The 12,163-nt window shown below is 48.6% G+C and overlaps 3 protein-coding genes across 3 annotated transcripts in view; all 3 read right to left on the bottom strand.

Annotated features, from left to right (window-relative positions):
* Nucleotides 1-3,886, bottom strand: part of CSUI_010121 (abc1 family protein) — a gene marked incomplete at its 3' end in the record, with an annotated part of 8,095 nt that extends 4,209 nt beyond the window's left edge. Inside the window, exons 1-2 of the mRNA XM_068070226.1 lie at nucleotides 1,659-3,886; nucleotides 409-559 (exon numbers count right to left, since the gene is read on the bottom strand). Of these exons, the coding sequence (XP_067917800.1) occupies nucleotides 409-559; nucleotides 1,659-1,685 (178 nt within the window). The remainder of the gene's footprint in view (nucleotides 1-408; nucleotides 560-1,658) is intronic.
* Nucleotides 3,887-6,154: 2,268 nt separating this feature from the next.
* Nucleotides 6,155-9,017, bottom strand: CSUI_010120 (uncharacterized protein). Its single transcript, XM_068070225.1, has 2 exons — nucleotides 7,725-9,017; nucleotides 6,155-7,277 (listed from the first exon to the last, which is right to left on the bottom strand). Exons 1-2 carry the CDS (start codon nucleotides 8,506-8,508, stop codon nucleotides 6,568-6,570), a joined length of 1,494 nt encoding a protein of 497 aa, XP_067917799.1. The 5' UTR covers nucleotides 8,509-9,017; the 3' UTR covers nucleotides 6,155-6,567.
* A 1,868-nt stretch (nucleotides 9,018-10,885) lies between these two features.
* CSUI_010119 (uncharacterized protein) overlaps nucleotides 10,886-12,163 on the bottom strand; it is a 1,625-nt gene continuing 347 nt past the window's right edge. The window contains exon 1 of the mRNA XM_068070224.1: nucleotides 10,886-12,163. This exon is cut by the window's right edge and continues 347 nt beyond it. Coding sequence (XP_067917798.1) covers nucleotides 11,395-11,703 — 309 coding nt within the window. The 5' untranslated portion in view covers nucleotides 11,704-12,163 and the 3' untranslated portion in view covers nucleotides 10,886-11,394.

The following is a 12,163-nucleotide window of genomic DNA, read 5'->3' as shown; positions in this document are numbered from 1 at the left end:
TTGTGGATAGTGAGAAGACCGTCACGATCTACATATATAAGAGAGCACCAGATGAAGACCTCTGACACGAGCGCATTTACACGCGACAACCGCCACCCCTGATAAGCACAGCAGAAAGAAGTTTTGTCTTGTGCTGGCACAAGACAAAACTTGCAGAGAGGCTCTTCTCTCTTGCAATGAAATGAAGCTCTTTCTTTCTTTCGTTCTCTGTGCATCTCCCAAGCAATAAGACACTCCTCACAACTCCTCACATGCTCCTCTTCCTCTTCTTCTCTCGAGTCCTCTTCGTTTCCATTGAAGATCATCTCATCCTNNTCTTCCTCTTTCTTATCCCTTTGCAATCTCTTTCCTTCACCTTGACGGTTGCGTGTCGTCTCTCTCTGTTTCTTTCTTTTCTTTTTATCTCACCTCGCAACTCTTTGATGTTATTCCATATGACATTCGCAAAGTGTTCATGCCGCTTCTCCCAGAATTCCGCCTGCTGCTCTTTTGGAAGAGCTCGAGCGCGAGCTTGAGATACTTTCCACCCCACATACACATTCGACCAACACCACAATGTCTGAAGAGAAAGAACAACAACACAGTGTACATAGAGCACACTGACAGGAATAAGGACAACAAGGAGATAAGAAAGAAAAAGCATCGTTACTACCGCTTCAGAAATAACTGTAGAAAGGGACGACGACCCCCACACAGCCTTCAGTGTCCATACACTTCAACAACAGCAAGAAATATGGTGTCATCTCAATGAGTGTAGAGGGCGACAGGAAGGAGTCAGAGACGAGAATCTTCATAGGTGTACCTACACCGCCGCCTCAACGAGTACGGAAAGGAACGACTCACACCACACCGTCTAGATGCACTGTACATACACCCCAGCAAGAACAAGAAGAAGAAGAATCCCCTCAACAAGTACGAAGTGGAAGAGGAAGAAAACAAAGACAAAAGATGATACTAAAGAACAAGTGTGTGTGATGTATTATAACGAATCTACTTGATGGCGAACAGAAAGAAGAAAAGAGAAAAAGAAATAGATCAAAAGAGAGGAAGAAGAACAACAAGATTTCGCAATGAAAAGAAGATGCTGAGGAGGAAAGAAAGACGAAGAGAGTGGAGAATTTCGCTAGTAACAAAATTAGAGACCCAAGTGGCAAAGCATTGCTCGGTTGTCTTTGCTAGAGAGAATAGAGAAAAAAAGGGACAAGCGAACAGAGAAAGAAATCTTAGGTGACTGTAAGCGAAGAGAAAGACGTAAGTACATGCATGCATGTATGAATATGCTCGTATGTATGTATGTATGAATATGGGTATGTATGTATGAAAATGTATGTATGGATATACTCTTCGATGGGCAGACACGTATATACACATAGAAACACATGGCAGGGGCTTAGTCTTGATCCATCCGAGAAAATGTCTCACTTAAAGAGATACATAAGCTAGAGAGAAAAGACGAACTTCCTTTCTGTCGAGAAGCAGGACGACATCTGTCTTCTAAGGGGCCAAGAGGAGCTGAGATCTCTACAGAAAGGCCATATACACACCTTTCCAGGTGTACATACAGTCAATGTACGTACACCTCATGAATATCAACATACATATAGATATACGTTTGCATGTACCATAAAGTGAGAGAAGTTTTCCTTTTCTGGGCTTACTCTCCATTTTCGATTCCACTGCTCCATCCTTCCTCGCTTAAGCAATGCTAGCAGAAATTGAAAGGGAGAGAGACTTGTTCAACGGTCAAAAGAAAGAAAGAGAGGAGAAGGAGAAGCAAAGGTCGAAGCAGGATGCTTCTAGCCCTAATTGGATGTTCTGTCAACTAGCCTACGTGTGTATGAGCTTACGTGCATGTCTCTGCCCCCGCCTACCTCCCGTATGTCACATCCAGGAAGAAGAGAAGAAGTCAAAAAGAGAACAAGAGAAAGAAGAAGTCAGATTACTGTGATGCCGGGAAGTCGAGCTGTGCTGATGTGAAGAAGATAAGAAGAAAACAAGCCCTGAAGGATGAAGTGACGAAGAATCCCGTGGCGCTGTTGTCCTTGAGAAGAACGAAGAGACAGCCAGTCAGTGGCGAGCTCCCCCCTCTTATTTTCTCTCTTCTCACATTTGGAGTGTACAGACACTTCAGAGAGCAGGAGAACGAAGTGAAGAAGTGCGACAAAGCAGACTGCGCGTAGAGGAAGAAAGTGAAGAAAGGAAGAAATCCCTTTTATGCTAAGAGAGCGACGATTATCTCTATACAACACAAGATAGTAGAACCGGGATTCGGAGGAGTGAAGAGAAAGCCAGAGAGAGAGATCGCCTCACGGAAAAAGAGAAACAAGAGAGGAGGAAAAGACTATAAATGTTCCTGAAGAGTATATGAAGAGGGAGAGAAAGAAGGAAAGAAAAACATAAGTGTCTATCTTACGGTGTGTATACCCTTCTTACACTTGGGTTCTTTAACAAGAGAGTCCCCCTGTTTTTGTAGGCGAAATCGTCATGAAGAAAAGAAGGAAGAGAGACCGGAATGTATATAGAAGAAGAACGAAAAAGAAAAAAGATTCGGATTCTGGAGAGACGTGGATGCATACCGGTCACTGGCTCAAAAGCAGACAATCCCTAGTAGAAGGAACAAGAATGATGGGGGGGTAAGATTCTTCTTCTTCTTCTTCGCCTTATTGTCTTCTGCCACTACTTAACTCTTTCTCCCCTTGTTATCCTTCTTCTTTATTTTGCATTCCCTGGATCATACTTTTCTGATCTCTGGTTTGTCTCTCCCAAGTAAAAGAAGAACCTGTTGGTGGTGTGTCTCCCGAGAGTGATAGAAAAAGGACGCTCTTTTCAGTTCTTCTCTCAAGCTTCCTTTTCTTCATCACCCTCGAGAGTTCTGAAGCCGCACGAATCGCGGTGAAGAGAGGAACAAAAGACAATTAAGAGAAAGGGAAGCAAGAAACAGCGAGCAAAGAAAAACAAAAAGCCACTTCTGGGCTCCTGTGGTTCGAGTAAAAATGAGTCGAAATACAATGACGGATACTACACTGTTGGCTTGGAGTGAAGACTGAGAGACTCCTTAAGGAAGGAGACAGAGAGAGAAAGAAGAAGGGAAGAGAGGCTTGTTTGTGGTTAAGGACCCGTCGACTCTTTCTCTCCTTCCTTCCGCTAGAGAGGAAAACGCCTGTAGAGAAGATGAAAGGGCAGCCAAGGAAAAAACCAATGACGACTTAGGCTTTTACATAAGAAAAGTCTGGTTTAAAGGAAATCTGAGAGAAGAATCGTGTTAGGGCATACTTCATCGGTGTATGGCACGGGGGATCCGAAGACGAAAAGGCTCAAGAACCGGCAGAGAGATGTTACGTGTAATGCATGAGAGGAAGCAAAGAGACAAGCTCAAGGTTCACGAGACGGTTACGAACGAATCTCTTCGTCAGACAAGGAACAAAAGAATAAGGAACGAGTGCACTGTGTTGTATGTTACCTTTCTTGCACGGAATCAGATGAAAGATGACACAAAAATGGGGTGTCGTGTTGAACGAGAGAAGAGAAAAGGGAAGCAAGCGTACAACAAGCCAAAGATGGTATGCGGTGTACATACACACTACTACAAACGGATATTGTCTCAGAAGGAGGACCCGTGGAAACGACAGGGTTCTTCTGGAAAGGATGCTTTCTATAGAAAAGATGAAAGAGAAAAACGAAAAGGACGACATCGATCGTTTAAAATCGTCTCTCCCAAACTGGGCGGCGTCGCCGTGCCACACATTAAAGCGCGATGGTTGGCCGGGTTTCACACTAACTGACTGAGAGCACGGGTGGTTCGGTCGCTCCATTGTCACAGCGTCCTTCCAACTGTGTGCGCGCAAGGCGGACCAACATATATTCTCGCAAAACTGTGGACTCCTCCTCCAACAAGATAATGAGGAGACGAGAGAAGCTCAGTAGAAGCCTGAGAGGGTTGCATAGTAAGGAGTTTAGTTCAGCTCCAACACGCACAACACCCGCACAAAATGATGCTAGCGGTAGATTGTATACGTATCGCGCTCGGCCTACTTGGTATCCGTGCTGAATCTTCTAATGCCACGCTGGTAGCGACTCTTCCTCGTCTACGGCAGGCTAAGGCGTTACTAGTGGTACGAATACTTCTTATCGAGACAAACAACACGAAACATACTTTAGCCGGAATCCTGGTGAAGCGCCCGGTCTAGGGCGATACGTGCGTCTTCAGTCGTGGAAGGAAAGCAAAGCAAAGAGTACTCACAGGACATCCATACCTCTTCTCCGCGTGAACTGTCAATAGGCTTGCTTCTCTCTCTAATGACTGGGCCGTGGAGTATCCGCTGTGGCTCAAAGGTTGACAGGGTGTGCACGGTGAGGTTGTGTTGGTCGAAGGCGACGAAGTGCCTCTTCCTGGCCGAGCTAAGCACACGAGAACCTCCTCTTACTGCTAACAAGGCAAAACATGCCGGAACATGGTAGTTTGTGGAGGAGGAAAACCACTCCGCGATAACGAAGGGGCATGCGTAACAACAGTACAGCACTCAAGGGCCAGAGCAGTAGCCGGAAGCGTGCTAAGTTTGGGAGTTTCTACAGGAATTTCTCTCAGCGAGCCAGTAAACTTCCGAAGACTCTAGCCACGTAGAGAGCGCCTTCTGGCGCTAGTGTTTTAGGTGGCCTTGGGAGTAATCTGGAATTCGATATAGCTTAGCATGAGTCTTGATTCCTTAGAAGCGCAGAGAGCACTGGTAACAGGTGTGACACGTCACACTACCTAACGACGCCCGGGTCCCCGGGCCCACCTGCTCCCAGAGAAAAATCCGGAGACACTTCGGACATCGCAGTGGAACAGGTGCGGCTACATTGAAGGGCTGTTCAGACTCCACAAGGAGCCTACATTAGTCTCCATTCTTTTCTGTGTTTGAGTCCGGCGTGTGTTCGTGCGAAGCTGCTCCTACTCCCTGTGTCGAGAACGATCTTACCGCTTCCCCCTTAGCCGAGGATCAGAGGACCAGGACGAGCGCCTAACTGCAGGTTGCTGCTGTGGCGCTTGACCATCTGGACACGTGAAGCAGAGACAATCAACATAGTGAAGTGCGGTCCCACCTCAGAAAGAAATGTCTGATTCGCGGATCCGACGGATCGTGGTTAACATGGCGGCTGTCCAGCTTTGCGTTCGCTGACACAGGCGAAAGGACCAGCGCACTGTACCGACGGCAGGTTCAATCAAGACTAACCCAGATGTGCCAAGACACTAAAAACGACAGAGATACCGCCCCTTCCAGGAGGAGTTCAGACAGAGTTAGATTTGCTTTCAGCCACCGCGCCTCAGAACATTGTGTCTTTGACTGCGGTGGGCAAGCGACATCAACAGAATTAGTCAGGAACACCCAAGATCGCTGGCGTCAAAACAAGAAGAAGTGCCAAGACGGGCACTCGTATCTAACGAAAGTCTGGTTTGTGGCTTGAAAGCAGCTATGCCAAGCCCTGAAGGGCTGACATGAAACAGTCTTGTTGACCGTGCAGCCCTCTTCCGCCTTGGGGTGCAGGGCCGCATCTACTTGCGGCTTTGGTTGCCCACCCGGGACCACCTGATGAGCTCCCTTGGCAAACCGCCGGGAGCTTCTTCCCAGCCGACAGGCGAGCCAAGAATATTCCCACGGTGTGTGTCTCAAGGTTATGAAAGGGCGGTCACCCGCTCGGCCAGCTTTTGGACTTCTCGAACACAAGGAGGTAAAACTTCCCCGTTCGCGAAGATACACGCATACTACGAAAGTCGTGTTCGAGCTACTGGAAAAAGAAGCCGGCAACACCTCGCAGTTTACTGGAGGGATTGGTACACCTGAAGTCTCTCGCGGGGAATCGACCAAAGCTGGTTCCTGTCGTAGCAAAGGAACAAATCTCCGGCCCTTTCAGCAAGATAGCAGCTGTTCGATCAGCCTGTCCCAGCAGTATCAACAAGCACACTGGAACTACTCCAGACGTGTGGCATCCTCCTTACAAAGACCACTTGTTCTGCTACAGGCAGAGCGATGCGTAGTGACCTTCGGTGTGGGGTGCCGCCTTTTCGGCGGGACAGCGTCCTACCGCAGACGGATCAAAAGCGAATGATCGAATAGTGTTTGTTACTGGGAAGGCCAGCAGGTGGCACAAGGCGGAGTTCCTGTAAAGGAAGATTCCTACACAAACGGCACACAAATTCGGTTTATCTCGCATGGATGTCAGCCCCTCTCCTGCCCCTTACCCCACGTCTACTCGGAGAATTTAACGCCTGAAATTCCTGGGTATCACTCCATGGACACAAATCACTAACATGCTCGACAATCAGCTCTTTGCGCTGACTCAGAAGAAGTGAAATCATTAGGGTACGCCCCACTCAGCTCGGGCTGTCACAGAACATTTGCGAAGGAAATGCCAGTTGACTGAGAGTTGCCTCCTAGCGGCACTGGCCGCTTCACCAGCGCCGCCAAACTATCATGGTAGTAGATACAGTTTTCAAAAGCGACTGCTAAGGAGGCCCCCCTGACTCCCACAGAATAGAACGAAAGACGAATGGAGCCTACTCAGAAACGGACAGTGCAGGAGAAGCTCTTACTTGTAGTCTTTAGGGTCGAAACTCGGTAGACCAAGTGACCGAGGCGTCACGGAGCCTCTCCGAGCGCCTGGCGCCAACTTGTCAGCTCCCTCATACGCTTGCCATTGGCTAGTAGTACGACTATTCGTATAGCCAAAGTCTTCCGCGGGTCCTCCGTGAGATCGGACGTACCCTTCTGCATCTGGATAGTCGAAGGCGCCAGCAATGGGAGCCGGCTGATCGAGAAATGTCACAGGGGCCGCCTCAGGCTCGACCTGAGCGTGGTTGAAATGTGGGTTACAGAGTGTTTCCGGTACTGGTGAGACCCCTCTAGGGGAGTGCCGTGAGCGACACGTAACGGGAGAAGCATCCCGCACGTTTGTACAGCAGCAGTGATCGCAAATTGTTGTCCGCCCGTGACAGCACTGCAGCGCACCAATCTCTTCAGGCGGAGTTACGCATCTCGGTTGTCGGTGAATAGTGCTTTTGTGAGGGCAAGGATGAGAGACACAGTCGGGACAAGACGCTGAGGGAGGTGTCGCCCGACACGGAGGACGCTGGCTGTACGTAGTGTTCTCGGGATAGACGTGTGCCTCTAGGCAGTCCGACGCTGCGTGCCTAGGGGTGTAGGGGGGAGCCGACTGAAGGGCAGATGTGGTTGGCCAGGACTGCTCCGGAACAGGGCAGCGCGCTGACGGCAGACCCGCTCTTTCGTGATGAGAATGCTCTAAAACACCAAAAAAACAACACACATAGGAAACCTTCCTTCTCTTGTAAGCTGGTGTCAGTGGTAGCAGACGGTCTACGTGAGACGACGCGACGCAACAGTGGACCCAAACGGTGAAACTCGTGATCGAGAAGCCCTTTTCCTCTAATAAGTAGACTACATTTGGTCACTATGCACTATTCTCTCGCCTCGGTCACTGCCCCTGTGTTTCTTTCGGGTGACGCCAGAGATAAGAAAGGGAAATGCTGACACATGTGGTAATATTCAATGCCTCTACACAAGTTATACGAACAAAGCGAGAGAAGGGTGCGAAAGCCTCGGACCAGACTGACATGCAAAAAGACCAACGCGCGGGGGTCGGAGACGCCGGATTTCATGAGCTACCTTCTGTGTCGCGGTGTCTTCTCCGAAGGAAGACGAAAACCAAGAGAAAACTCCTACACCTACCGTCTTTAGCATCTCTCCACTGACACGGCCCGTGGGCGGCATAGTAATTCACGTAGTCCGTTGAATAGACGCTGTCATATTGACCGACCCTCTTCCTCCCAGTTTTTTCTCGTCCCGGGAAACCACGAAAGCGACAACGAGCCCCAACCTCCTCCATTCCGTCTTGGGGAAAGAACGGTATGGAGTCGTTAGACGGGAGATTTCTTTGCCAAGAACCAGCAGCAGGAAGAAAAGTAGGAACGGCATTCGTCAACCTCCCTGGCTTCATACTATCCGTCCTAGACTGGCTGCGTCGACTTCCTTCTCCGGGGAATCTATTGTGCGGGTCGGGTCCTGCAACTACCGGGGAATTTCCTTCAGGGATGGGCCGCGAGTTCACCGGCCGTTCTTTCCGGCTTTGAGATCTGGAAACTGCAGGTTCATGCGATAAGTAGAGATCGCTTTCCCGTACAGCCCTTTCGTGTCTTCTATCGGAGTTAGCAGAATTGTAGCTACACGATAACGGAGATTCGGCACCGCACTCGCACCCTCCTCTTAGATGATGGTTTGCTGTCGCCCTCGGAAACCTCCCGTGCTGTCCGCTTTGCTCCGACAGAACGCTGCGGGGAGACCTTGGACGAGGAACACCTGTTATCCACATCGATACAGGAGGCTGTTGGTTACTACTGAGACGACTGAAAAGTGGGTCATCTCCGTCCACAGCATAGGGTGGAGTCAGCTTCCCTGGGCAGGCTGTAGCTTGCCTAGGCACAATGGCTCGGTGATGATTTCCCGCTGCCGTCATCCTTCCTCTTGCCTGCTACGGCCAAGACGAGCGAAAGTGAAAAAAAGCGTCCGGGGAATCCTTGTTGCCGAGAGAAGGAAGTAACCCGTTTTATGAATGTGTCCTCCTCTTTCCGACAATTCATAGGAAATCGATGCCCAGCCACGGCACATGTCTTCGCCTGCATCTAGAAGTGTCTTGCAGAGAAGTAAAAGAAGCGCAGAGACGCGCAGCTTCAACAAACCAAGGGACGAGAGAGAGGAGGATGTAGAGGAGAACGGAAAAAAATACAAGAAGGTGGAAAAACAGAGACAAGGATGCCAGCCACTAATTCCTTTCTATACGGGGCTGTGGTAGCCTCTCTCCCGCGGGGGATCCACAACGTCGCCCTGTGTCTAACTCACGAAGTAGAGATAGGGCCTTCGAAGTCATTCGACACGAGTGATAGAAAAGAAGCAGAAGAGAGAAAGATGTACTCAATGCAACCCACTCCTCCTGGGAAAGTTGCCATAGGAACGGCAGAAATCCGTGATGCATTTCAAATGCCCGGACTACAGAGAAATTCCTCCCAGGAACCCTACCTGCCGACAACCTCCCAACGACCCAGACACATCTAAGTTACCCCGAGGAGGCTGGGACACCACCGCGCCCTTGTGGCGATCATCTTCCTTTGCTTCTAGAACTAGACCCATAGAACAAGAATATACCTGAGATGATTACTAAAGAAGACATTTCTTATTTCTCCCATCTTTTCTCTACTTTCTTGATCGCTATGCCGGTCTCGATAATTCATTATACAGGACTCCGGAACGGGAAAATAGTGAGACTGCGGCCAAGAAAGAGAACCAGCACAAGCTCTTATCTTCCTCTCACTTCCAAGGCATTCCACCTCTGGCTGTTTTTGACCTCTTGAAATGAGAGCGGAACATAAGGAGAATGACTGGAAAGTACAACAGGACTGCCGTGCACTACCTCCTCCACCTCGTCATGAAACATCACCGTTATCTCGCCGCTTCGGAGACAGCAGCTACTCTCCAGAGAAACACCAACACAAGAAACCTCCCGCTCATTTTGAACTTTTCTACGTCTGTGAGGAACTAGAAAAGGCACAGAAGAGGTCATACTCTATCTGAAGAACAGGGCTAGAATGAAAATCCTTTGATATGACTATAGAGAATCGGCCCAGGTTACAAACGAACCACACTCGAGTTTGGTCCGTTGTGAAAGTGAGGCCGGGCTCTATGAAAGAAAGCCAACTAGAGTATTGCCCCCTGATGGGAAGTTCAAGTCTGATAGGCCAAGAAAATCTGCTAAACGATAGACAGCATCAACTTAAAGATGTGTTCCTCTCTACCGGTATCTCTCCTCTCTGTTTGGTTCGCGAAAGAACAAGAGAGAGACTCGTGGACTTTCCTATTCTTGTTCTTTATGAACATGAGCCAGGTTACCGTGATCCCTTTACTTTAAGAATTCTATGCAACTTCTCCTACAGTCGTTCTTGTTCATACCTCCTCCTGTTACCATTCGACAGGCTTTGTAAGCTCGAAGCTCACCCTATGACTCAGTGGTTGCATATCGAATCAAACCTTTTAGAGACATCCTTGTCTCTCATCAAGAAACCATTAGTTGCCTTTTGTATACTTCCTTTCTCCCGGGATATCTTTTTCTACGTCTGTATCTTGCCCGTCCTGGCTCGCCATCGGCATTCGGTGTTCCAATCGAAAAGAAAACCGCAGCGACAGGCAAAAGACATAATTCTTGCCTGCTTTCAACCCAAGTCCCTCTGCGACTCGGGATGTGCTTGCGAGCGGGACTTGAGCTGTATGTACACCGCGACTACTACTCCCTCAGGAGATGGGTGCTGAAACAGCGCGGATGGATCGGAACTTCTTGCTAGTAGTCCGTAGCACCTGCTGCTTGCAGTTCACTACGCGAGGGAAAAGGAGGAAGCCGGGAGTCTCGCAATGTACGCAGTATCTTACTTCCTACTACCTTTAGGCTCTCTATTCGTTATTCAGAGTATAACCCCCCAGTTCGGAAGTGGTATGAGTGGGACCATGTAGTATCCGCCTGTACGTTGCGTCGTTCACGAAGGAGGAAGAAAAGAAACCCTGTCCGATCCATTGTAGCACTGAAAGTGTGCCAACCGACTGTCCGTACCAGAGCCACTAGAGTTGCTATTTTTTTGCGAAGAATCACCAATAGTCTCCCTAGCCGTAAGTCACCAGGGTATTCAGCGGAACCTCATGAAGCAAGAGGAAAATTCCGCCGTCGTTAGCGATCGTCTTGGGCATAGAAGGAGCCTGCGTCTCTCCATCACTAGTTTTACGTGTCTATTCTCATACATTTTCCGAATCTGCCCGTGAAGGGGTTTCGGACTGAACTGTACTTTCTCAAGACCCGCGTTTCTCTTCGCCTCCGCCCTGCTCTCCAGCACTGCACGGGGGCTCTTCCACTTTCTTCAAGAGAATCATCACTGTAAGAAGAAAGCGTCTCCATCTACATAAACATAGACACTAGAAGGACACCGATCAACAGCAAGCATCGACGCCGCCGGCTATTGGGAGATGCAGATGACTAGCTAGCTGGCTTCGTATAGTATATGAACTGACAGGATGTCGCACAAAACAAGCCCTCGATACGACCAATAAACAAGCCGGAGATGATGAGCCACCTTACGGCAGTTTCAGTCAGATCACTCTTCCCCCCTTTCGGGATTATTCACCAAGACAAGCACCGACAGGAACAGACAGGGAAACGAGCAGTGATACATAGGTAGATACATTCATGACGAAGATGAAGAATAAAGTATTGATCTAAGGAAAAATCCATTCCTCCAATTTAAGAACTCCATACAAGCGGGACGCTGTTAGATGCCTAACTCTTACACCTTTCCCAGCTTGAACTTTAGCATCTCTCCGGACATTTCCTTCTCTTCGTTTTCTTCTGCTTGCTACCTTTCTCGAAAAGAATACATCTATCTCCGTTATAGTAGGAGCGATGGCTGATCTTTTCTTCGTAAAAAAGGAACAGAAAAGAAAGAAAGAAGAGAAAGAGTTTCATCCGTATTTGTTTGCTTCTTTTGCTGGAAGAAAGATAGAAAGACTTTAGGGAGGCAAGAAGAGAAAAAGACACTTTTCGAAACGTGGACGTAGAACGCTTCGCATGCAGGACGGAGCAGCGAGAATGAAAGAAGGGAAATAAGTCTGCCTGCATGCCCCCCTCCTTCGTAAGGAGAGTTTTCTTCAGCTCCTCATCCCAGATCGGTAGAAAGGCAGATAACCTTCACCTTTGTATACTTACGTAGATCTCTTCTTCTTTATGTCTGGTTTACTATTCTCACCGTTGCTATGTCGGTGAAAAGACGAATAAGAAAAAAACACATACGCAGACTCAACAAGGAAAAAAGTCATACGGGAATGAAACATCCGAGTGCCCGGGGGTGCAAATGAAAGTCTCAAACATGGGCTCTGCTGTCCGGGTGTATGTACACCGTAACATATATAGGACAGCACCATAAAACTCTTGAAACCTACCTGCCCCAGCCTCCACGGATGAGGCCCTTGCATGCCTATACTAGTCCCTGGATGGAAATCTCACGTGTATCTTTTGAGAGATAGAATAGCGCATCAATTCTTTCACGACGACCAACTAGACCTACATTAGAGTTTCTCTT

The sequence above is a fragment of the Cystoisospora suis genome (genome assembly GCF_002600585.1).
Source record: "Cystoisospora suis strain Wien I chromosome Unknown contig_6700, whole genome shotgun sequence".
Lineage (NCBI taxonomy): Eukaryota > Apicomplexa > Conoidasida > Eucoccidiorida > Sarcocystidae > Cystoisospora > Cystoisospora suis.
The sequence above is the reverse complement of the archived record's forward strand: the minus strand, read 5'-3'. Positions and strand labels throughout refer to the sequence as shown.